At 55.6% G+C, this 26,009-nt stretch overlaps 1 protein-coding gene across 2 annotated transcripts in view; it reads right to left on the bottom strand.

The window, feature by feature from the left end:
* Positions 1-8,322: 8,322 nt before the first annotated feature.
* The window catches only part of BCAS4 (breast carcinoma amplified sequence 4), a 43,381-nt gene continuing 25,694 nt past the window's right edge, over positions 8,323-26,009 (bottom strand). For both annotated transcript variants that reach the window (XM_058679666.1, XM_004586091.3), the window contains one exon: positions 8,323-8,492. In XM_058679666.1, the coding sequence (XP_058535649.1) occupies positions 8,370-8,492 (123 nt within the window). In that variant the 3' untranslated portion in view covers positions 8,323-8,369. The remainder of the gene's footprint in view (positions 8,493-26,009) is intronic.

Raw genomic sequence — 26,009 nt, forward strand, 5'->3', positions numbered from 1 at the left:
CCCAGAAGACTCTTGTTACCTGAGGGAATTCTGACCAGCCTTTCTGCCTGTTAGGTCAGGCTTTTCACAAACCCAGGCCTGTCGGGAGTACAAGAGCAGCCTGTAATCTTCAGGGTGTCTGGGCCCATTAGCCATTACATATCTGCTACACAAGTAGCTGGTGGATTCTTTGTGCACCCACTCAGATGTAGGACAGGACCTGTGTACGAAGTCTTGCCACCTGAAGGTAAACCACCTCACATTGGCTTGGAGGCAGATTCTGCTTGGTTAAGGTGGGCTTCTGGGTCAGTACATGGCAGAGCAGTGAGACTTGGGCACAGGCAGCTTGAGAGTTGAGGATGGGGATCTAGGGTCTTGAACATTTGGGCAAAAAACAAATGAGCTTTCTTGCCTAGTGGTGGCTACGTGCCTTTCTGGGAGTAAACGGTTCAGCCACCAAAGAGTTGGAAATCCAGATTCCCAACTGGAAATGTTGCAGAAGCCCTAAAAGTATCTCAATAAAAGCCATGTTTAATGTTAAAAATTGAGTGTTGTTGCTCCTGTTTGGTTTTGGAACAGTCTGGAAATTCTTTAACTTAAGCTGTGGCAGTCTGCCACCTTCCACTTAGAAAATCTCCATAACTGAGCTTGATGGTTCTATAGATTTTATCTTAAAAATAAGGAAATCCCTAATTATCCCAGAGAACTTAGCTCCTGAAATTTCCTTGAATACTACATTCAAGTCAGCCTCACAAAAAACGGCTTTGGTGTTTTTGCAGCCTCAGCACATAGGACCATCTTTGGTTCCTTGCCAACAAGCTGTACAGGGAGAAGTCTGTCAGACACCTCTGTCCCCGCTAGAGACCTAAGCAGGAAAGCGCCTGTCCCTCCTTAACATCCCGTAGCTGTGCATATGACCCAAATGCCAATCCATTGTACAGAAGCCAATTTCAGACATGAACAAAGTGAACACCAGACTTGAAAACTGGATCTGTTGAAGACTGGAGAGATGCCTTTCTGAACCAGAAGGAAGTAAGCCATCTTGCCAAGGGAAGGCTACCAAGCAGAGGGCTGGTTCTTGACCTCAGGCTACTGGCACTGAGCCCTCAAGGTGGGTCCCAAAGACCATTTACTCTTTCTGCGGAACTTGACCTAACGCCTGGGGTTTTCTACTCAGTGGCTGCTCATTCATTTGATTCCAGCTGCAAACATTTTACCAGCATCCTGTAGCAACACCTCAAACTCACTCCGCACAAGATAAAAAATGATGACATTCCAAAATGGGATCCCAACATGCTAACTGGCCTCCATGAAGCAATTCAGAAACCCACTATCCCAACTGAAACAAGTTGACGGTGCATTGCTTTGAAATTGAGGCTTGGATCGGAAACCAGATGTGAACTTGTGCCACAGGTGGGTAATTCTGTGTCCTCCAACTTGCTGTTACCTTGTCACAGGCTTAATGTAACTGGAACAGCCCCAGTAGCTTGAGTGCAGTGGTGGTTAAACTGGAAAGTCTGCATACACTGTGAAATTTGGGTGTCATAAAAAAACTCTGAGGGTTCCAACCACAAAGGAGGTCTGCAGTCAGATGCTGGACTGCCATGCCACTAAGATGAGTTGAGCGATATGTTTTAGAATATGCCGTCAGTTATGGTGCTGTCATAATACCCTTTTCAGCCTGAACTGTTTCTGGCAATAAAAAATCTTACAGTACCATTAGGGGATGGTTGGATGCCTGGAAGCTGATTAAGCAGCTGAGTACAGGCCTTTCCCATGTCCTGGCTGCACTGGTGGCTGGCACAGACCGACAGCTGTGTACATGGAGCAGCCACCTGGGGTCTAGAGCACAAAAAGACCCTACCTTGGAGACTAAAGTCTGTGGGACTGGGGGCTCAGCCTGCCAAAAGGCAGAATGGGCACCCCTAAGGAAAGCATGCATGGAGACTTGAGCCCTGCCCTCCAAAGTGGGGACCTGTGGCCAGAGGAGTCCCCTGTGTCTGTGGCACACCTCTCAACTGTCCTCAGGATATGACTGTCTCTGGGATGTAGTTGTGGGACACTCCAGAGATGTCTGGATCCAAACAGCTCTCCCAAGTGCTAACATGAAGGCTCAGAGAAGAATACACCTAAGATCACACTTGCAAAAAGGGAGACGCTGCTGGCTGGCTCACACCTGGGATACTTGTGGCCACAGCTGCTATTCCCAAACACGCCACCGCAGCTTTGGCCTTGGTGAAAGGTAACTCCTGAGTGGCCTCCCCTGCTACGGAGAGCCTGTCTCCACCAGGCTGTGGGCTTTGACCTGGCCCAGTGTCTCCCAGGCATAACTGCCACCGTCATTACTGAAGCCTAACTACAGCCTGACATTCTCACCATGCTTCGAGTCCCCTTTTTAGACAAAGGAAAATCATAATGCCATTACTGAAGGTAACCATGAAAACGAATGCAAGACAAAGCCTACTATGCTGAGGACTGTAAGCCAGACTCGGCCCTTAACAGGAAATAAGGAAAGTGCAGGTTCTGACCACAGACACCAGAAGGCCAACTGAAGGGGTCCTGCCTTAGCAACTCGCGTCACCTCTCACTGGTAGCGCTGCCCTTAACGGTTTGGAGATGGGCTCCCAGTCCAGCTTGGGCTCTGGTTGCAAGTGCTGGTTAGGGAAGTGTCTGCTTCCTTCAGTAGTGATTGCTCAATTTGATTACTCCTTTTGCAACAAGGAGGACTTCCACTGGCCAGAAGCCTAAGTCCAGCTTAGATGGCTTAATCAAGGAGGCAGGATCTGTGAGCTGTTTTGGAAGGCAGCACCATGATAGCAAGGAGGCATCCTGGTGTTTGCAAGGTACCTCTCACTGGCCTACCCCAAGAGGGGATGACCCATCTCCACTACTGAGCAAATGCCAAGCTCAGCTGTCTGGAACATCTTGAGCCAGTCTCGGGAGCTGATGTCCCAGGTCCAGTGCTAATTAGCACAATCCATGTGGGTTAATGCCAGCCAGGAGCCCTCTCAAGCTGAGCTGGAACCAGTGTAACCCAAGCAAGAAACAAACCCAAATCTATGCTGTGTTCAGGGAGGTTCAACTGGGAAGAGTGCTACGCTCTTGAAATGGAGCCTTGTGACCCACATGGACTCCACAGGCACATGTGCCCACAAGGTCCAGGGCAGCTCCTCCTTGAAAACTTGCTGGGTATGGGAAAGCATGACTCGCAGACTAGGGCCACACTGCCTTTCCAGAGCGGCTGATGTCGGGCTGAGGACCCATTTGAAAGCGCTGCATGGCAAATGTGGGCTATAAGCACATGGCTCCCACAGAATCATGTTATTTGCTGCCTGTAGCTTTGGAAAACCATTCTGTCTCCCCACACAAAACACCAGCCTGCAGCCTGGGAAGGATAGCTGGTCTCCACCAGAGATTACGTGCCTCAGTGTGAGTCCCAAAGTCTCCATTACACCAGGCTGTGGGAACACAAGCCTGACCTGATCCACCTGCTTCATGGATGGTGCTGCCATCATCCCAGCTCCAGGCTCTTGAGTGTGCCACGGAAGAAAACACAAACCCAGTCCTCCTGGGTTGCCCCTCGTCCAGTCTCCTCCCTCCCTAGCTCCTCAGGCCTAGCTCTTCCAGAGCAGCACTTCCGATGGTACTGCCTAAACCTCCGGGTGGAGCCTTTCCCCAGAACACACACATACATGTTCCCCTGGACCCAACACATCTGTCACCTGAACTCCTTCCTCATGATGAGCAGCACCATTGGCCCCTAAGTACACTGCCGGGAGGTGGGGCCAAGTGAGCCCTGCCCCACAGACCCCACCATGCCTGGCTGCCCACAGTCATGACAGCTGCCTTACAACACAACGGCTCTGAAATCCAAGACTTCTGCTGGCCATGCTCACAGCCACAAGGCCAAGTGGGCCTTGGCTATCTGACAGAGAGGAAGCTTCCCAGATGCCCTTGGCTGCTTGGGTCAGCAAAGCCTGTCCAGAGTCAATGGCTCTGTAACCCTGGTGGGGGTGTCTGTCCAGCCATGAGCTGGATGCAGGGTGCTGTTAGCTACTTGCCTTTCTGCATCTACTGAAGTGATGGAGGATTTGTCCCTTACTGACAGAGCATGTTAAGGTGAAACAAACCTTGCCTTCCTGGCAGAAGTCTGGCCTGTTTGGTGCTGCTTGGTTCCCATGTAGAATCTGCCCTTTGTGGTGCTGGATTCTGCGTGCTCACATCTTGAAGACTGGCATCATCTTCACGAGGGATATCAGCCTCCAGCTTTCTGCTGACGTGCAACGTGGTATCAGAGCCTTGGCACACTCCACGGGGGACCCGTCCTCTGTCCTCAGGGTGTATAGGTCCTGGTGAGGCTGCCAGCTGCCAGAATGGCAAGGGGTGCCACAACCACCAAACAAGGGCAAGGGCCAGATGCCTCTCCGTGCACTCCCATCCTTGCAATAAATCCCCACCACTTCTGGTCAGAGTCCATTGGCCAAGGCACACAGGGCCAAGCAGGCAGGATCAACTACAGAAGTCTTGCTAGCAGGTGCCTACACAGCAGTGTGCATCTAACTTCACTGTCCTGTGACAACTGGCGCGAAAGGCACACGGTCATTTTCCCCAAAATCAGGACATCCAGCTCCTTGTTTTGAAGGGCTGGCAACTGGTTCTAAGTGGATTTGTAAAGGTAAGTACTGAAATATCAAAGAGCTGTGAAAGGGCAGTGACAAGAGGGCCTCGGCCCACACAGGTGCCCGCTGATCTTAAGGTTTTCCTTCCAGGCCTTTCTCACCTGCTGTAGTTCACATTTTTTTTAAAGACTGCCAGTTGTGAATTTGTTTTTAATCTAAGCAAATGGAGACTCTAAGGTGGACAGCCAGTGGATTCTGGAGTGATTTCACCATGCTTGGAGTGGTGAGACTGACAGCAATTCAGAACTGTTGAACTAACAAAACCACTTGAGCAGAGCCCTTGGAGCAGGCCCCACATCAGGGACCCTGGGATGGTTGAAAGGCTGGATGTGGCTTTTCCCCTTATCTCTCCCCTTCCCCCAGATACAAGAAGGAAAAAAGAATGTGATAACAATGGTCTTACCCACTTTCCTCTAGCCCTTGACCCTTTGCAACCTCATCAACTATGTAAAGATTATCAACACAATTAAAAGAAAAAAAACTTTTAAAAAGATTTATTTATTTTTATTAGTTAGAATTACAGAGGAAAAGAGAGACAGACCTTCTGTCTACTGGTTCACTCCCCAAGTGGTCACAACGGCCAGAGCTCAGCCAACCTGAAGCCAGGAGTCACAATCTTCTTCCAGGTCTCCCATGTGGGCGCAGGGTCCGATGGCTTTGAGCCATCCTCTACTGCTTTCTCAGACCACAAGCAGGGAACTGAAAGGGAAGTGGAGCAGCCAGGACACAATGGGCACCCCTATGGGATCCCAGTGTGTGCAAGGTGGGGATTTTAGCCGTTGGGCTACCGCGCTGGGCCTGCCTTTCACATCTTAACGTTGGTATGTCCATGTCCTTCCTAAGGAACCCCAATCTGTGTTTACAGTCCCTCAGGACTGTCATGCAGAAGCATTCAGGGAACCCCACTCCACCTCCCAACACACATATGTATGACTCTTCCCTGTCTCCATGGCAAGTTGCCTGGTACAGTCACTGTGTCCTTGAGGGTGTCAGCAGGGCTGCCAATAGTGGGGCTGCTGGGTTACCATTCCGGCTCACAGTACTACTGCCCACTGGCCTCTGGAGGGACAGTGTCCTGCCAACTGGGTACAAGGTTTGTTCCTTTGGCCTGTAATTGTTGCCATTATGATTTGTCCGGAGTCTAGAACAATGTCAGCCTGCTCCCATTCCTATCTGCCTACGGGGCAGCTAACAATCTTTCCAGATGTTTAAATACCTTCTTCTTCATCTTCTTGCCTAAAAAAAAAAAAATGCCTGTGTGTGTCCCCTGCCATCTGTCTGGAGATTTACTTGTAGGTGCCTTTACACATTAGGGACATTGTTCTGAGTTTGTCATTTGTCTTGAATTTGCCTGGAATCTTGTGATTTTCTGTTTAGGTATTTTGTTTGTTTGGTTGGTTGGTTGGTTGGTTGGTTGGTTGGTTGGTTGGTTGGTTGGTGGAGTCTTCTGTTGTGCCATAATACTCCTTTTTGTATGATCAGGTTTCTCTGAGAGCTTCTGCTTGGGGTCATTCTCCGGCAGTTTCACCTACTTCTTAGAGGTGAAGAGGTGTCTGCTTCACTCCTTGATCCACTTGGAATTTGGGAGCTGTTCCAGAGAGCGTAGAGTGGGGCACAGAACTCCTTTAATTTGTTCCAGATGCTGACCCAGCTGTCCCACAAGCAAGCATCTTAAACAGCTCTGCGGGGCAACCATGGACTCCTGCCCAGCAGACACAGCCCCCACAGGCTGTCATCTTTGAGACCTCTCACGTCCCCTAGGAGAGGCCGAAGAAGGGACGGGGTGGGGACCCTGTGCTAGTGCCCCTGCCTGCCAGGCACCCAGCACAAAAGTGAGTTTTCTTAGACTGCATTTGCCCTTGCCCTGGGACAAGATCCTGAGGTCAGAGGTTAAGGACTTGGTTGACCTGACAGCAGCCAAGTCCAGCACCCACCCTTGGGGACCCAACTGGAGCGTTGGAACTCCTGGCCTCAGCCTGGAGTTCTGGCCATTTGGAGAAGGAACCAGTGGAAAGAAGATAGATTTCTCTCTCATTCTGCCTTTCAAATACATAAAGAAGTCCTAAAAACACCAAACTAGAGCCATGTCACCGGTATAAGAGCGCCTCCCTGAGAGCGGCTCAGAGGGCCAGATGGAATTCTTGGCAGGGCCCTGTCCCCGCCTGCCTTCTCCCAGGTGTCCCAGGGCCACTCCCAGGACACTCTAGCTCATCCAGAACCTCCTCCCTAACAGGCAGCCTCACACAATCTCACCAAGGAGGGATGGCGGGGTTCTGGGAGCCCCAAAAGGAATGCCAGGGTCTCCTCTGTGAGTTAGTGCAACACAGGGTAGTCCCTGTGTCACTCTCCATGGGGGTCTTTGTTTGGAGGCCACTGCCAACTGACAAATGCGGCAGTCAGCCCCTTCCCCACCAAGCCCCTTGCTCATGCCTCCTGCTGGACCCCGAACCAAACAGGTACACGACCCATATCAACTGACCTCCCAAATGGCAGGGGATGATGCCTTTGGTCATCACATCATTGAGCAAGGATTCCAGGGACCCAGAGCTGAGCAGAGGAGAACGCAGACTCCCGGGCAGGTGACCTCACAGGCTCCGGGCTCCCCACAATCACATGAGTCTCCATGTTGGACTGCATACTGTGGCCGTGGCTTCATCCCACAACATTCCCTTCTATCTAGCCCTGAGACTGGTCCCTTGAGGGAGAAAGAGGCTGGGCAGCTGCATGCCTTCTGGGAACTGGTGCCCTTGACTGTGTCTAAAAAAACCACTTTCCACGGAAGCTGGCATCTCCCTGGACAGATACAGCACCAGCACAGCTCCTTGAAGCAGCTCAGCATGGCTGAGAATGCCAGCAGTCTGCAGATACAGGCAGCAGGGGGCACCTCCCAGGCACAGCATGCCATCCATGGAGCCAGCCACTCACCAGCCCCAGCTGCTGGACGGGGACATGCCATGAGCAAGGATGCACGTGGGATGCTACGCCACCTGGTTTATCCCTGGGGCTGGTGCAGATGGAACAGGTGTGTTCAGTTGGTGGAAAGGCCCTGGGGTGCCCCTGTGTCACCATGACTCTTCCTCCCCTAGCAGTTGGCAGCAGGTACCTCGGCAGAACAGTACCAAACCTTCCTGAAATAAGGGGCCCCCATGTATCTTTTCAATCCAAAACCTGTCTTAATGTTAGCACAGTCCCACAATGCCCTGGCTTTTCTACTGCTCTCTTGCCACATCCCAGGACACATTATTTTAGTGGGGGGTAGGGGATGGGGGACGGCGGTGGTACGTGTGTGTGTGTGTGTAATCTCAGAAATACCCCTGCTCATCCCTTGCCTATGAGCAATCTGGAGAGCTGGGACAATGCTGGAAATTCATGTCCAAGTGCAGAGATTCCAGTAGCCTTGCCCCTTGGCCTGTCCCCTCACCATAGGCAGCTTTGTTATGAACAATCAGGCACAGGAGGGGCCTTTGAGAATCCACCCCCATAGTGAACAGGTTCACCTCCACCTCCTGTAGCTCTTACACTTCCTGTGGCTCTCACACCGAGAACATTCACCCATTCACAAACTCTCAACAGCTTTATTGGGACGAGCCACAAGGTAAACCTCACTGCCCTTTATGGCCAGGCCAGCCACGCCCCGAACCACCCATGGGTTCCCACTGCAGGGGAGCGGCTGCCCAGGCAGTGCCAGGACCTACAGGCTGACCACAGAGCTCACGGTGCAGCTGGTGGTGAGGCGGCTGGGCGCGGGGCCTCCCTGGCGTCCATGGGAAAATAGTGCTCGGTCCTGTAGAGCGTAGGCAGCTCATAGGTCGGGGGTGCTGACGCAGGCGCTTTCTGGAATGACAAAAACCACGGAGCGGTCAGCGGTCTCAGCCTGCTTGTTCTGGGACCCGGGGACTCAGTGTAGGATTGGCTCTACAATGAGGTGCCCGCAATGATGTGAGTGCCTGAGCCGGTCGCCCGAGAGGGCTGAGCCCAGTGTCAGCCATCTCCACACCCTCAGGCATTCAAGGGCTTCTAGGACAAATCCACAGCAAATGAAGTATGAAAGGCGAAAGGCAGTGCTTGTCCAACTACAGGTGGCACAATGACAAGTTAACATTCCCAAGTGCTTTATTTGCAACTGGAAATAACTAGCTCTTTGGTAAGCACACACCATCTGATGAAACAGACTTAAGCCATCAATTGTAAGCGTGATTTAAGGGACCAGCACAATGGCTCAACTGGCTATTCTTCCACCTGCAAGAGCTGGCATCCCATATGGATGCTGGTTTGTGTCCTGGCTGCTCCACTTCCCATCTAATCCCCTGACTGTGGCCTGGGAGAGTAATGGAGGATATCCCAAAGCCTTGGAACCCTGCACTTATGTGGGAGACCTCAAGGGGGCTCCTGGCTTCAGATCAGCTCAGTTCCAACCATTACGGCCACTTGGGGAGTGAACCAGCAGATGGAAGACGTTTTTGTCTTGATCTGTAAATCTGCCTTTCCAATAAAAATAAAATCTTAAAAAAAAAAAAAAAGAATCCTGCCTTCAGCCATGCCAGCAACCAGCTGTTACGGTCAGTATGCCCGGCTGTGCCTGAAAACAGTCAGATGCCCCCAGTTCCTCCGAGAACATAGACCCATGTGAGCGAGCAGGACCTCAACCCAAGAGGCCAGAACCGTCACCAGCACCCCAGCACCATCTCCTGGATCCCCCCCCACTTTGGCAGCCCCCAAGGCTTCTGCAAGGAGCCACTCTGGTCTCAAGTCACAGGGGTGAGCAGACCATGCAGCTATGACCCACTGGAGCCCAGCCCCTCCCACTGCCCCCTGTGGTTGCTGGACAACAGGCAGCAAACTCAGACCCAAGGGTGTTGCCTGCATCTGCACCCTGACACTCTGGGATGGGCTTCCAGCAGCTTCTACCCTGGTCCTTCCCCTCACCCCTCCCTGGGGCCATGAGGCCTAGGGTCTGGCTTCCCATCTCCCAGTTCTGGGCAGGAATGTTCCAAGATGGGGGATTGGCTAGGCCAAGACTAGAAACCTGACAACGCTGGCCAAGGGCCCTGCTCCATCCTCTTGCAAGCCTGAGCCCGGTGGGTCGTCCCCACTCCCACCCCCACTCCTCCCGGACACCGAGTCCCCAAACCCACAGCCTCAGCTCAGGCAGGCACGCGCTTGCTCCACCTCATGAAGGCATGAAAACAGAACTAGCTGGCAACATGTGAAGACCACATTTTTGCTGGAAAACCAGAATGCCCAGGCCTTTTGGCAAATCAGATGACATGCGGCCCTGGGCCAATGCCCTGTGTGGCCCCAGGGGCCCAGCAGCCAAGGAAAAGCTGCCCTCAGACCCATCTGGAACCTACTGTTCCGGCAGATCCCCACTGCCCTCCCACCCACTCCTGCCCACCCCCAAGCAGCTCCTTTCTGGATGAAGAGTTCAAACAGGGTGGAGGTTAGCGTTCAGCGCAGCCATTAAGTCTTCACTAGGACACCCTTGTCCCAGGTTGGCGCACATGGCCCTGCCACCCACACCTGAGGCTTCTGGCTTCAGCCTGGCTCAGTCCTGACTGCCAGAGGCATTTTGGGAGTGAACTAGCAGGTGGAAGGTCTCCTCTCTGCTTTTCAAAATAAAAGGGGCGGCGGGGGGGGGGGGGATAATCACAAATGGCTGGCCCAGCAAACGGTACGGTGAAGCCCCAGGCCCAGTGGGCTTCAGAGCTTCTCTTCAGAAGCTCCATCTACCTCCACCTGCTCCAAAGCCAAGTCCAGCCACCTCAGGGCCTTTCTCATACAGGGTGGCCTCTCACCTGTACCCAGGAAGCGCTGCATCCCCTCTTACGCCCTGGCTCTGTGGGCAGCCCCAGGTGTACCTCCTGACGCCAGACAGCTCTCAGTTTAAGCCAGGGCTGGCACATACACCCCATAGGAAGGGTCAGGCTGTGCTTACAACCTGCTTAACAAGCCGCATGGTCTGTCGCCACGGTTTGACACTGCCCTGACAACATGTAAATAAAAAGCACGCTGGGTGCTAATAAAACCGTATAAACACAGGGACAGGCCAGATCTAGAGTTTGCCTCTGCATTGAATCTGGTTGTCCAGACAGATAGGCAAGCCCTTCCCTCCACCTGCCACCCCAGCAGGCACCGAGGAGCCAGCCACAGGCTCACCTACCAGGGGCACCGCCTGGGGCCACTAGGTTGGCTGCTCTCGAGCAATCACCACAACCCGGGTCTTGGCTCTACCCCCAGAGGAGCTGCAGGTGCATGGCAGCCCTACCCAAGATCGAAGCCCTCAGAGAGGGTGCCAACCCCTGGGCAGGGTAGGCCCTAGGCTGCTCATGAGTTGCAGCTTAGGTGTCCACCCTCCACCTCTCAGTGCCCAGGCAGCTTGGGAGAAGCCCAACAGGTACACCTGCTGTACACCAGGTGTACTCTAACCTTCACTGCACCCCTTTGAGGTAGATTTCCCATCCTTCCGGGCCTCACTTTGCTACTCTGCAGAATGGGGACCACACCCTTAACACCATCAAGTCCTGCCCAGAGCACTGCAGTGATGCTGGAAGGGCCTCAGCCACCCATGGACCATGAGGACAAAGATGGCAAAACAGCTGCCAGCAACCACACGGGCCCTGACTACTTCCTGGAGAAACCTCACCAGCTCTGCTCCCAATGCAGGACTTCCTGCTTCACAAGAAGCAAAAATGCAAAACTCTATTTGGATAAATGACTGCAGCTGGGTCTCCCCAGGGCGGACAGTGGTGACCCTTCCTTCGTACTCTGTAACTGAGAGTTGCCCCAGACCATGCAGAGAACAGAGGAGCAGAGTCGGGACTCGGCCCAGGTTGCCGAGATCGGGTAGTGAGAGGAGGGACTGCCAGATGCAGCCCAGGGGACCCCACATGTGGTGGGGGCTGCAAGCCACTCGCTTCCAAGAGCTGCCATGTGGGAGGGTAGGGAGCAACCATGTGCTGCAGACACCTGGCAAGCACCACTGTGGCCAGGTGCTCCCGGGTGCTGACCTCAGCAACACATCCTTGCAGCCACAGATGACAGAGATGTGTCTTTGGGTCTTCCTCAGCCAACACATGTCTCCAGTGGAACCATGAGAAAAGTGTCAGATAAGCCCACCATCCTGGGCCCATGGCGGTGCTACAGCAGGGCAGAGCTGCTCACGCAGCTGGCAGCCTGCACCCACGCATTCCTCTCTGCTGCTCACCCCACTTCCAGGCCAGCTCCCTGTAAAGAGCCACGGACATGAAAACAAGACAGCGTCAGAAAAATACATGGCCCAGCAGGCTGGAGCACCTGGCTCCTGGCTGTGGCCTGGCCCAGCCCTGGCTGTCGTGGCCATGGGCGGGGGGAGGGTGAACCAGTGGATGGAAAGTATTTCCCCTCCCCTGGTGCATTTTAAAGATAGTCATCTTTAAAAAAAAAGGAGGCATCAAAAAATCAGGAAGTCAGAGACCGTGCCACAGAGGCAAGCGGCCAAGGACACTTGAGCCTGAGAGCCTGACGCTGACCAAGTCTTCCTGGGACAGAGGGAAACAGCCCTGAGGCGTCCAGTTCATCACAGTGTCTTGACCTTGGCTCCTGGGCTGTGACCAGGCGCCCTGGCAACATGTCACCAATGACAGTGGGTGAGGAATGCCCAGGGACTCTTATCACCATGGCAACTTCCTCTCCTAGATGTGCTAAAAGCTAATTCTAAGGAGCGCAGTGAGCACAGGACACGGCCCAGCTACAAGCTCCGACCTGCTCCCCACACCCTGCAGGCGTCCAGCACGCTCAGTCTTCCGGCTGCTGAGAGGGAATGTGGCCTTGACCCTACTCTGCAAAAGAAGTAATTGCAGCTCAGGAATAGCCTGGTCCTGAGCACCCCACTGGGCAGTAGCAGAGCAGCCTGGCACGGCCCCCAGCGGCCAGCTAGGACACAGGCCCTCCAGGAGCCTCTGCTTTCCAGGCGCGGGGCCCTCGGGAGTCTCCCGAATCCCAGACTCTTGACCCCTGGCCAGCACGCGGATACAGACGGCATCAAGAGCTCGCTGCCAAGTGGGGCATTCCAACCAGGAGCTTGTGCCTGCCTCTTTCTCCTGAAACACAGAGTGATCTGGCTGCCCGACTACATTCCTGTGGGGTGCAGAGGGCTGGCAGCACAGCCAGGGCATGTGCTGTCCAATTTGCCATGGTCCCCGCCTGGCTGGACTCACTCGGCACAGGCCTGCGGAAGCCGGGACATCCCACAGGAAGGAGTGCCAGGCTCGTGGTGGGCAGTGAGACTGCTGGCGGAAAGCGCTTGGCTTCCAGAACCACACTGTGTACCCCCACCAGTACCAGGATCCCACACAGCTGCCCTTTGAGTTTCAGTCTCCCCTGGCACTCACGTGAACCCTGAGATGGGCCTGGGACATCATCTACCAGAGAAGACAGCTTGGAGGACCAGGGTGTGTCACGTGCACTCAGTCACTCCGTGGAAGTGGCCAGGCTGCCCAGAGCCCTGCCACTCCAGACCCCAGGGCTGCCCATTGGCTCTGGCTCAGTACTCTGTCCTCTGGCCATGCCTGGCTGTCCTGCCTGCACTGCCCAAGTCTACTCCACCAGGGTTCCCAGTCTTCCAGAACACTCAACAGCTGTGAGCAGAACCCCTCCATTGCTCTGTAAGTGGCCCCTGCATGACCTATCCTGCCCACAAGGCAGGACCGGCTGGCTTCACAGTCCCACTGCCTACATAGTCCCACTGTACAGGCCGACCTGGCCCCAATCTTTGCTGGCCAGGAACCCAGTCAGGTGGGCATGTGCAGAGCTGGGGGGCCCCCAGGGTGGGCAGCTGATGGCCATGGTGACCCGCCACTGGGATAAATTGGTGCAGTCTCAGCAGGCACTGCTGACCCACATGGAAGCTCTGGAAGGTTCCTGGATCCCCATGGAGTCTGCATTTAGCTGGAGGAGCAGCGTTAACATGGAAACCAGCAGAGGAGGAGCCCCCAGAAGTTCTGCCAAGACGCTGGCTCCTAAATTCAAGCTCCTACACAGGGACAGCCAGATGGTGGGTGTCAAGGCACCCACCAGAATCAGGTCTGCCTGGGGACACCAGCTGCCCAGCCTCTCCGACCTTGGCAGAGGGACACCCGCTGTTCCAGTGCCTGGCCCTCTCCCTCCTCCTCTGCTAGTGTGTCGACCCTGGAAGAGGCCACATCAGCCCCCAGGGCCTCCCTGGGCCTCAGGCCACAGCGGCTCCAGGCTGAGCTGTCTGCATCTGCTCCAGGGCCCCAGTCTGACAGCGGAGAGCAGAACCCCTCCCCCTCGGCCAAGCCACCGTGCCTGCTGTCCCCCACCCCACCTCGCCCCTTGCTGATCCTCACCAACTGATCTCGCCTAGGTGTGTATATCTATTTTTAAATTTACCCATCATTTATTTGAAAAGCAGAGACAGAAAGAGGCCTCTCCTGGGCTAGTGCACCTCCAAATACCAGCGACAGCCAGGTCAGGCCAAAGCTGGGAGCAGGAACTTCATCCAGGCCTCCCATGTGGGGGCAGGAGTCCCAAGGGACTTGAGCCATCACCTGCTGTGCGTCAGTAGGAGGCTGGAATCGGGTTGGGGTTAGAACTTGAACTCAGAGCCTGGGCAGTGGGTGTGAGGCCCTCAGCGGGGTCTTCACCAGTGCCCCGCAGCCCTACCTCCTCATCTATTTTTAGCTGAGCAGGAGCTGCGGGGCAGGAATGTCCGCCTGCACAAGTGTCACAAACTGCACCGTTTTGTGTGGGTCAGTGACCCCTGCAGTCCTGCCGCTTTGTGTGGGTGGCTGACCCTCCCCACACCCTACCCCCTGTCTTGTCTCACCGAGCCAAACCAGTCTGTCCAAACCAGAACCCCGTGGGTCTCCCTCTCCTCCCCTCACCTGCCACCCAACCTGTTTTTCATTCCACCTGCTAATTCTTCCCCAATTTATTTCCTGAAGAAGTGCCATTCGCCTTTTAAAAATAGATTCTAAGCTTCCCTACAAATAATTGGAGGGGCTAGCTCTGCGGTGCAGTGGGTTAGCTGCTGGCTGCATGCAACACTGGCACTCTAGATGAGTGCCGGTTCAAGACCTGGCTGCCACGAGCTCCACTTCCAGTCTAGCTGTGAATGTGCCTGGGAAAGCAGCAACAGCTGAGCCCAAGTGCCCGAGTCCCTGTACCCACACCGGAGACCCGGAAAGTCTCCAGACTCTTCGCTTCAGCCTGGTCCTACCATTTGGGAGTGAACCAAAAAACGGACGGTCTCTCTTCCTCTGCCTGTTACTTTGTTTTTCAAATGCATAAACATACAAACATGAATAAATCTTTTCAGAAAAGTTTATATAGAAAACTAAAGACAAGCTAGGCAGTGAGCATCCCTGTGTGGGATCCTGCTTAGGGAAAGGCCACTCACAGAAGGTTCCATGGACAAGACCCAGAGCCTGGAATAAGGGCGAGTAAGGGGCTGAGAAAACCACAAGGCAAAGGACATGGGCAGGAGTGGAAACACCAGCAGGTGCTCCTGGTGGAGTCAGAGGACAGGGTAGCACAGGGGTGACTGCTCCCAGCCCAAGCCACAGGGCAGCCAGCTGTGCCTAATGGCCCTGCTCAGCCAGCAGCCTCCCTAGGGAGACAGACAGCCTTGAGCCCAGATAAGGTCAAGGTCCAGCCCCCAAATTAGAGTCCCTGCAGTCTGGCTGAGGCCCAACCCCCGGCTACTGTCACTTTACAGTTGCCATGTTCTCCCCTGGACACAAGACCAGGAGAGCACAGTGGTGATCAGTTCCCAGCAAACACAGCAGCCATCTGCCAGGCTCCACAAAGGCCAGTATGTGGCTGCTGTTAACCTTTAAAACATACCATCCCCCAGAACCGACAGGTGCTGGGCCTCCTCCTCCAGGCTCTGGCCTGGCCTGCCAGGGTTTTCTACCCTGGAGCAGAGACCACCTCCTGTTGCTGCAGTGACCAGGCCCCTCCTCCTGCATCAAAGCCCCTGCCCAACAGAACCGGGTGCCTGCCAGGCATGGCCCAGCCCTGGCCTCCTCCCCGACTCCAGGTTTGCTACCACTGGCTGGGGCCCTCGGGAGCCCTGTGGCCTGATCAAAGAATTCTCTCCATCTGGCCCCGAGGAGTGAAAAGGGGGGCCCTCAAGGTCCAGGGGATAAGGAGGGGAGCAAGCGTAAGAGGCAGAGACAATGAAGGGATGAAGTCACGCATGAGAGCAGGGCACCAGGAGAGGGTAGAATGGGTGGAAAGAACGAGAAGCATGAGGGATGTGGTGGTGGGAACATGGGAAATCGAGGCAATGGGAGAGAAAATGCGGGATGTGACTCTGATGAGGAAGCAGAGTGGGGAAGGGGACCACTGCATGTGGCGGGGGCTAGGGGAGCTGCTCTGCAGTCGAAGCCTTTCCAAGCCAAGGGTGACCAAGCCACCATGCCTGCAAGGGCACAGAACAGCCGTGTGCCCACTGCCTGTGCCCCCCTGCTCTAGCACCACAATCCTGAAGCACAAAAGAGAGCAGGTGTCCCAACACATGGTGGGGAGGGTGTTGAGGGGTAAGGGGGCAGAGTCAAGCTGCCGCTGCCCCATTAGAGCACCTGTGACCGACTCCAGCCTCTGCCCTGTCCCTCTCCCTGCTGATGCACCTGGGAGGCAGCAGATGGTGGCACATGAGCTTAGGTCCCTGCCACCCATGTGGGAGACTCGGATGGTGTTCCTGGCTCCTGGTTTCAGACTGGCCCAGCCCCCAACTATTGCAGGCATTTGGGGAGTGAACCATTAGGTGGAAGACCTCTCTCTCCTCAATGTCCATTCCACCCCACCCTGCCTACCTAACAGAGTTCTTCAAGTAAACAAAAAGTACATGCACAGCTTGGCAGATAGGCCAGGCTGCTGAGCAGACTCCAGGGGCCTTGGGGTGACCTCCACTTTCTCAGTGTCCTCGGGAGGGCCTTGGGCCACCTCTAGCCAAGCTATTGGCCTCAGCACGGTGCCTGCCCCCACCCCATGGCTATAGGAGAGCACCAGGAAAGAGGCATCCTGAGCGCCATTTCCAACCCCGACCTGGTTCCTCAGCAGGCACCTGGAGCAAGGACCTCCTGTCTGCTGCATGCTGTACCCCACAGGCCTGTACCTGCTGCATTGGGGGTGCCTCCCCAGGCCACCTCATTCAGCACAGGTGACTCCTCCAGCCTGAATCTACAATGGATTTACAGAGTAGCTTGGTTGAATCTCTTGGGAATTATGTCAAGTGAGAAAAGCCAATCCCCAAAGGTTACAGCCTGTCTGGTTCCATTTATAGCGCATTTCTGAAATGGCAAACCTCTGGAAAGGGAGGCAGGTAAGTGGTTGTTAGGGGTGTTGCTGCAGAATCCCAGCCGAACAGGACTAAGGCAGAAGCTCGGTACCACAGAACCACACAGAACTGACACAGCGGCTCATCACACTCTGATGAGTCCCGCCAGCTGGGCCAAGCGAAACTGGCATGGCAGATGCCCAGTGACGCCCCACGTGGCCACACCCCAAGCCCCTCCTGCCAGGCTTCTTCTCACAACTGCACGCAATGCTGCATCTCAGTCACAGGTGCTACCATGTCCCCCAGCCTCCCCACCATCAGGGCAGGGTGGCTGCAGCCTCCTGGCCCGTAAGAAGATGCATAGGTGGCTTGCAGAGCCTCCTGGGTGTGTCTGCACACTGCCCTTAACCCTTGCTGCTGCAGACACCCGGGCAGCCCCTCCTCTCCTCTCCCAGGCACCAGTCTCCCTAGCCCCACCCTTCCCAGAGAGGCAGAACCCTGACCAGCACCTCTCCCCAGACACAGCCCCAGGCCCACTCTGCCAGGGTGGGCACATCTGGGTCAGCCTGGGCTGTCAGCTCTGGCACAGCTGGGGTTTAAAAGATGAAGAAGTGGCTGGAAGGAGCTGGAGACCTGGCACATGGCCAGGGGGCAGGGGCGGCAGCTTGGGGCTCCCTTTGAGAATATCGAAGGGAAATGAGACCAGGGTCAGGGATGCTAGGGCAGGGCGTGGGGGTCTCCAGGACTTAGGTGGAAAATGGGAGCAGCCCAGATGCTGTAGGCCCAGCTGGCTGCCTGCCGCCTCCCCCACCACAGATGCTCTCAGTAGAACCGGAAAAAGGGGGCTGGGGCTAGGGCTGGCGGGGTCGGGAGGTGTGATTTACCCCCCCCAGGGGCCTCTTGAGGGCCCAGGGTCAAGGCCACTTCCTCCAATGGGGCTCACACCTCCCGGGAAGAGGGTGGACAGGGAGGCGAGGGTCATAGGGGATCCAGACCCACATTTTGACAGCATGGAGGGCAGTCCCCCTCCCAGCTTAGGGAATTATGCCACCACATGGCAGTGGTCTCCTCCTCAGCTCTGTGACCTTAGCAAAGTTCCTGACCTCTTGGGGCCTCCATTTCCTCTCTACAAAGCAGTACTACTGAGAATTCTCACCTCAGAGGGGGCCGTGCCACATAACTGCAAAGGGCTGAGGAAACAGTTGGCGTTCATAAATGCCTGCCCTCTTCATTGTATTGTAGCCCCTTGCTTTAAAATCCTTCTGAGATGCCACCATTAGTGCCCATTCAGCCCAAGTGTATGATCTCATAACACTGCATTTTCCACATTCAACACACTCCAGTTCTAAACAAGCATTTGGCCTCAATCTCCACTGAGGGAGTTTGGTTCTGGAATGTCATTCTCCATTTATTCACGAGGAACTACAAAAACTGAAGTCCCAGCTGGCACAAGGCATGGTTCACCTGCCACTCTGCAGGCTGGGTTCTCAGTGGGTGCCTCATCATCCACCTGCAGGCCCCTCAGCCCGTCCTGCCTGTCCCCCATAGGCACACAGGGTGAGGGGCACTGCGCGAGGGGCCTGGAGCCAGGGCCAGGCCATCAAAGAGCTGTCAGCTGGGAGAGGGGAAGCAGGGGCCGGAGGCTGAGCTCTCCCTCCAGGGCACAGGGACACCCCGCAAGGGGGGCTCTGTTTAAATCCAGCGGGGTCCCCCAGTTAGCTATCAGAACTCCCCAGGCAGCAGGCACTTTGGCCTTGACTTGAGGACCTGGCCAGGTCACAAAGTATGATGGTATCAGCTGGAATGGGCACCTGGACACACACAATTTTACTGCCTAATGAGATGTGATTTATTTTCACAGCACAAAGGTGACCACAAGCAAAGCCAAGTTCAAGGGTCCCAAGTTCATAGGGCACCAAAGGAGTCACATTTCTCCAGACAATCCCAGCTGCAGGCATCAGGCAGGAGTCCACAGTCACAATGGACTCGGAGCTACTTCTCGCGGGGTAGGGGTGGGGTCACAGCTGTTCCTTCTCTGGCCAGCTCAAGCTCATGCCCCTGAGTACCTGTGTCCCAATGGTCCTGTCCTGGCCCACTCTCTGCATCACCCCTGCCCCCATAGGAGCTGGTTGTGCCATTCACAGTGGGTGGGGGGGCATTTGCTGCCTCAGTTTCCCCCTCTGGGCAGACCTGGAGCCTCAACAGGGCTGGGCTTCATTGCTCCTGCATGGGGACAACCACCACCTGCCACGTATGCACCATACCCTTAGCAAGGTATACTTCCCACTGGGGAGAGGGCAGCATGAACATCCTACCCAGAGGACAGCACACCCACATGCTGCCCAGCCAGGCCATGGCAGAAGGGTCAGAGCCCTGATACGGAAGAGGTGGGACCCAGAAGGAGTCGCAGGTGGAGGTGGCTGACCTCATGGCCAGCTTCACCTAGGACATGTCCCACACAAGGCCTCCACCAGCTGCCATCTAGGCCAGGCTGGTGGCCTAGGCAGTGCTACAGGGCTCAGGGGCATGGGCTGTACAACTAGCAGCTGAGGGTCATTTTGCCTGCTGTGGCTTCTCCTCTTCTCCACCCCATAGACAGTGGGCAAATAGCCTAGTGTCCTTTGGCCTGGCTGCTGTTCTGAAAAAGGTCCCAGGAGAGCAGGTTGGCTGGTTACTCCAGGGCCTGAGCAAACAAGTACAGACGCTGGTGCAGAGAGTTCAACTCTACACCTTGTGACTAAAGACTCCTTCCGGTCTGGGGCCTCAGCATCTGGAACAGTGTTCACAGCAAACAATTGCTTTAGGAGTCACCAAAAAGTAGCAGCCATGCCCATGCCAATCCTTGGCTCAATCCCCTAGGGTCAGAGAACTGCAAACCCATTTCACAGAGGAGAAAATTGAGACCCATTGCAAGGTAAAGACCGAGGACTGTGAGGGCTCCACACCTAGGTTGTCACAACTTTGCAATGTGTTTTTTCTGGAAACTATCCACACAGATGGGAAACAAGGCATGCTTATCAGCTCCAACACCACCCGTGCATGTCAGCAGCTCCTAACACAGGCTGCCTTGAGGGGCACTTGGCAATTAATGGATACTTTGCATGAACAGAAGCCAGGGATGAGCAGAAGCCAGCTAAACATGCTATGGTGCCCAGTAAGGGTGCCCATGGGTCACTGGAGCCCTCCCACACTCCACAGGAATCTGGTCTATGCTCACTGGCTTGGGGGTACAATCATGACATCAGAATTTCTCTGTGCAGGGTGGCCAAAGGGTGATGACCTGGCTAGGATGGGGCTGTGGACAGTTGCATCACCAACAGGTCATGCACATGTGTAGCGCTGAGGGCACACAGGAGCTTTACCCATGTTCTTGCTCAATTCCAGGGAGAGGTACTAAGCTACTAAGATGTGAGCTAGCTTCACCCCTGCCCTGTCCTAGGAGAGATCCTGCTCACTGGCCCATCTCATGTCCAGGGTTCTGCAGTTCCACCCAGCCACTTCACCTGGCCACAGCCCTGCCTGAGCTGCCAGGGGTACAGGGAGGGCAAGGCTGGGTAGGGTGTGGTGCTTGGCGACAGCGCTGCTGTCTGCTTACTCAGCAACCAGTACAGAAGCCCTGCCTGTTCTGTGACCCACTCCCTAACTAGCCCCTTTGCCCACCTCCATCAGCAAGCAGGTGCTGTGCTGGAACAGGCAGGAACCAAATGAGGGGAGGTCTGTGAGCCGCTCAGTTCGGTGTGGATTTCATGGGGAAACCTGCACAAAGTCGACCTCTCTCAGAGGTACGGGACCAGGTGCCAGGTCAGGCCCCTCTGGGCCATCTGCTCAACCTCCAAGGAATGCTGTTGTTTCAACTCCTGGGACATGTAGAAAAGCAAGCTCTGGAAGGAAAGGGGCCAGCCCTTGGCTTAGGGAATGTCACATTCTCTGAGCCTCCACCTCCTCACCTATAAGGTGGGGGACACAAACAGCCCCCACCCGGGTCACAGCTGGGCCACACTAGGCCAGGTGTTCTCCACTGCCACATTAGAAAAGCTGGGACACTCTGGTTGCTGGCACCCAATTACCATGGTGACAGCTACCACTGGGTCATGGGTCACAGGGGAGACACAGTCCCTTCCCTTGAGAGACTCACAGTCTAGGGAAACGACAGGTGATGCTCAGATGACATCCCAGCCAGGAGATGGACCAGGACGTGGAGAGCCCAGAGGGTTGTTGCTGCCTGGGGAAAGCCTGCATAGCTTCCCAGAGGTGGTACTAGATTTGGCCCTCTGCAGGACATGGGGCAGAAAAGGGGTTCTGGGCATGGGGGCCAACATGTGCCAAGGTCACCAGGTATGTTCCAACAACCATAAGTTGAGGTCCTTCCAAGTGATCCTCAAACAGCACCTCCATTAAATTTCTTGCTCTGCAAAGGCTCTGCATCCCCTCTCAACCTCAAAAGCTCAACACAGATGCAATGTCTCAAAAGCACCAGTGCATCCTCGCCCGGCTTAGCGGGAGCCCTCAGCCCTCCCAAGCATCTCCAGAGGGAGTGGAGCCCAGGCACTGGGCAGCCCCCTGGGCATTGCACGGCCCCCAGGCATAGAGCAGACCCCAGGCAGGTGAACAACCCCGAGTCTCAAATCTCTCCTTTGTCAGCTGGAAGAATGAGAACTGCCCAGGGTTGATGTAAGGAAACTGGAACTAAGTGCAGTAGGTGCTCAATAAAACCACCCATAGCGCTGCTGCTGCTGTTGCTGCAGGGATCCCACAGGGGCTGGTACCACAAGGAGAGCAGCTGCCCCTCCGTCTCTCTCTGGCCCCCAAATTCCAGACCAGGGGAGAGCTCCGGGTGCCACCTGCAGGTGCTTCAGGCCTTCCCCATAGCCAGGTGCTCACTCTGCAAATCAGGAAGGTTTGGATGAACTACAAGAAGCTGCCCTCTGCCCAGCACAGGAAACTGCTCACATGTGGTCATGTCTCTGCAAGGACAGTGTCACACAATCCCCCAAGCTCTCAGAGAGGAGCAGGCTCTATTGCCACCGCCCCTACCACTTGGGGTCTCACAGCCACTGTTGTCAGACTTCCCCCTTGTCATCTGTAGGCTGGCGTGTTCTCTAAATCCTGTCCTGCTGGCCTCTAAAGCCAGCCCCTCCACTCCCAAGTCTGAGCAACCACAGCTTCCCTGCTAGGCTTTACTGGCTTGGGTGGGGACCTACAGGGGGAACTGGGCAGCCCTAAGGCCAGGCCAGGCCAGCACCCTCCCCATTGTGGTCACTGCCAGTTCTCACACCAGCCAAAGAGCCTTCCCCGGAAAGCACCACATTCTTTTCCCTTGGAAAAATTAATCAAAATGACACCTCATGAACAAGATGTTTTGGCTCAGCTGAAAAAAACAAACAGTGGCTTATAACAAATTAGAGACTGCTCCACACCTCCTGGCATGTGCACCAAGGGGAGGCCGGCCCAGAGTGTCAGACTCCGGGCAGCCACCTGCTATGACTGGCCAGGCCAAGGGGTCACCTGCTTTGGCCTCTCATAGGTTTCCAAGGCCAGAAGCTGATGACTCTAGCCCTGTCTCTCAGGTTCACTTCTAGCAGCCTCCAGATGTGGGCAGGCAACGGGCTGATGCACCTCCCCCTCAGGCAGGGTCTCTGGGGTGTCCTAAGCATGCCCAGGAGCCCGGACCCCACACCTGGGCTTTTTTTTCCTGTGGTTGGACAGGGGCCCTGAAACCCTGTGAGGTAAGGCTTTGAAAGGAAGGACAGATAAGCTCCCAGCTGGATTTTCTCAGAATTTGATTATTGTGCAGATTCTCCTACCAGACCCAACCTCCCCAGGGGCAGACCCCAAGGGCAGACCTCACAGCTCCCAGAGGGCAGACCTCACAGCTCCCCAAAGGCAAGCCCCACAGCTCCCTGAGGGCAGACCCCACGGTTCCCTGAGGGCAGACCCCACAGCTCTGACAAGTGACAGAGATAAGAAAGCATCTGCCGGCCCAGCAGCTTGCCTAGCGGCTTCCTCGCTCTGAACACGCCGGGATCCCATATGGGCGCTGGTTCTAATCCCGGCAGCTCCACTTCCCATCCAGCTCCCTGCTTGTGGCCTGGGAAAGCAGTTGAGGATGGCCCAAAACCTTGGGACCCTGCACCTGTGTGGGAGACCTGGAGGAGGTTCCAGGTTCCTGGCTTCAGATTGGCGCAGCACCAGCCATTGCGCTCACTTGGGGAGTGAATCATCGGATGGAAGATCTTCCTCTCTGTCCCTCCTCCTCTATGTGTATCTGCCTTTCCAATAAAAATAAATTAATCTTTAAAAAAAAAAAAAAGCATCTGCCTGTCCACTTGTGTGATCCTGGGTAAGTTATTTAACCTCTCTCTGCCTCCTTCGTCACCTATAAATTGGGACTAAACTGGCGCCTGCCCCAGGAGGCTGTAAGGTTCGAGGAGTGGAGGTTGGCAGGGCTGGCTCTGTGCCTCCTGCCATGCCAGCTGCTGAGCACTGGCCTGAGGGATGAGTCCATCCTGGCCACTAAGCAGGAGCATGGCTGATCGCCCGGATCTCATCATATCCAGCACCCTTAAATCCCATGCCTGGAGCCTTCTCAGACTTCCCAAATTCCTCTCCAGTCACAATTTCTCAGTATTTTGCTTTACTTTCTGAGACAGACAAAGCTGCTAATTGGCTTACTCTCCAAATGCCCTCAACGGCCAGGACTGGGCCAAGCTGAAGCCAGGAGCCTGGGGTGCCACCCAAGGTCACCTGTGTGGGTGGCAGAAGCTCAGCTACTTGCGCCTTCATAGCTGTCTGGGATGAAGGAAGGCGGGTGCCTCCACCGCAGGGCTAACCCCGTCCCTCTGCTTCCAGTGCCTTCCCACAGCTTCAGTGCCAGCCGGGCCTGTGCAGCATTGCCTAAGTCCAGTTTCTCCTGACAGAGCCCCTCATGGTCATGGTGCCCACCCCTGACCGAGGTGAACAGTTAGTTCCTTGAGGCCAAGGCCACTCAGCTCAGAAGCACCCATGGCAAGACTGAGCTCCCAGGAAAGCAGGGTGCAATTCTGGTGGGAACATGGGAGACCACAGGACTCAACATGGAAACCAGTGGGGGCCCTCTGTGACACGGCATGAGCGAGAACACGGGCTTTGCATGTGAAACCACACGGGTTTCTGTGTGGAAATATGAGGTGGGCTGCTGGCTGAGGGGGTCTGGCAGGCAGCTTCACATGGAGACGGGCCAAGCCTCGAGCAAGGGGCCTTGGCAGTGCGAGACTTCCCAGGCAACTGCTCCCAGGGAAGCCCTGGAGCCAGGCCACAGCCACCGTCCACACCCAGCCCAGTGCCTGTGGGTAAGAGCAGACCCCGGCCCAGGCTTGCCACCATGAGGACAAGGAGGCAAGAGGTAAGGAGGTAGCCAAGGCGAGAACAATCAAGCAAGGATTTCTCCCTGCTTTCACCCCACGACCTGCTCCAGCTGATGAGGGGTTCCCATGGCTCCTGGCTCTGGGCATCGTCCTGGGGACATGACAGGAACAGACCCCAGAGAGGGGTGTGACACCCTCCCAGGGACTAAGCGAGGGCCAGCCCATCCCTGGTTCTAAAAGCTAGCTCTGACCTCTGACGGATTTCTGGGGCCTGCACACTCAAGCCCAGGCTGTCTGGGTTGGGAAAGCCTTGACCATCCTCCACAAGTGAAAGATGGGTTCCCAGAGGAAAGAGCAGGAAAAAAACTAAAGCTCCTGGCAAAGTGCTGGGAAGGCCTCGGGACCAGGGCTGGGTGTGGCTTTGGCCTTAACACCCCAGCTGCTGGGGTTGATGGCAGCTAAGGATCCTTGGGAGGACTGACATGAGGCACCCTGAGAGAGGAGAGCCACCACCCCCATGAGGATTCAGCTCACAGATAGCAGCTACCGTGGTCACATCAGGCACACAGTGGCACAGCAGGTGCCAAGCACCAGCCTGGGCCCAGCAGCACAGGTTCCAATCCCAGCACCACCACCACCAGGCACGCTGCCCCACTACCCTCCCCTCCCCCATGCCTTAGTTTTCCTATCTGTAAAACAGGGACAAGAATCAGAATCAGGCGGGGGTGGAAGGCAAGGTGCCTGCACTGGACCTCCGAAGAGCAGGGGCAATCATGACTCCCGAAGGGCTCCTCCAGCTCACACCAAGTACTACTGTAGCCCAGGAAGCTGCTGGCCCACACACGCATGTGTGCACACTCACCCACGCCTGTCCCCCCACCCCTACCTCCAACAGGCCCTCCTGGGGCCAAGATCAACAGCCGGAGTAGCACAATGAGTCACCAACACGGGCCGGGACGTGCTTCCTGGAACAAGTCAGCACAGGTAGACAGGCCGGGGGCCTCTCGGAGGCTCCACGTGGTCCGGTGTCTGCTGCGGGTGCCAGCCTGTCCCTGCCAGGACCTGAACTGGGTGGCATCCCACAGCTATTCATGCGGACCCAGGTTAGGAACCCTGCAGGTAGGGCTCCCAGCACAGGTCTGATTGGCAGGTAAGGAATCCCCCAAGCCCCCGCCAAGCCCTGGGCTGCAGCCATGTCCTCATGGGGACTGCTGCGGCTCAGGGAAACGGTCAGAAGGGCAAAGGCCCAAGACCCAAAGATGCCCACTATCAGGACCCCTGCTGTAGCCATGGGCGGCCCTGGTCCTTTGCCCCTCCTCGCTCTGGCAGGCTTCAAAATCCATCAAAGGGGCCCGGCGGCGTGGCCTAGTGGCTAAAGTCCTCGCCTTCAAAGCCCAGGGATCCCATATGGGCGCCGGTTCTAATCCCGGCAGCTCCACCTTCTGTCCAGCTCCCTGCTTGTGGCCTGGGAAAGCAGTTGAGGACGGCCCAAACCTTTGGGACACTGCACCCGCGTGGGAGACCCGGAAGAGGTTCCTGGTTCCCGGCATCGGATCGGCGCAGCACCGGCCCGTTGCGGCTCACTTGGGGAGTGAAAAACATCGGATGGAAGATCTTCCTCACTGTCTCTCCTCCTCTCTGTATATCTGGCTTTCCAATAATAATAATAAAATCTTTTAAAAAAGATCCATCAAAGAGCAGCGACCAGGCTCCCAGCCACCCAGC

The sequence above is a fragment of the Ochotona princeps genome, chromosome 22 (assembly GCF_030435755.1).
Source record: "Ochotona princeps isolate mOchPri1 chromosome 22, mOchPri1.hap1, whole genome shotgun sequence".
Taxonomy (NCBI): domain Eukaryota; kingdom Metazoa; phylum Chordata; class Mammalia; order Lagomorpha; family Ochotonidae; genus Ochotona; species Ochotona princeps.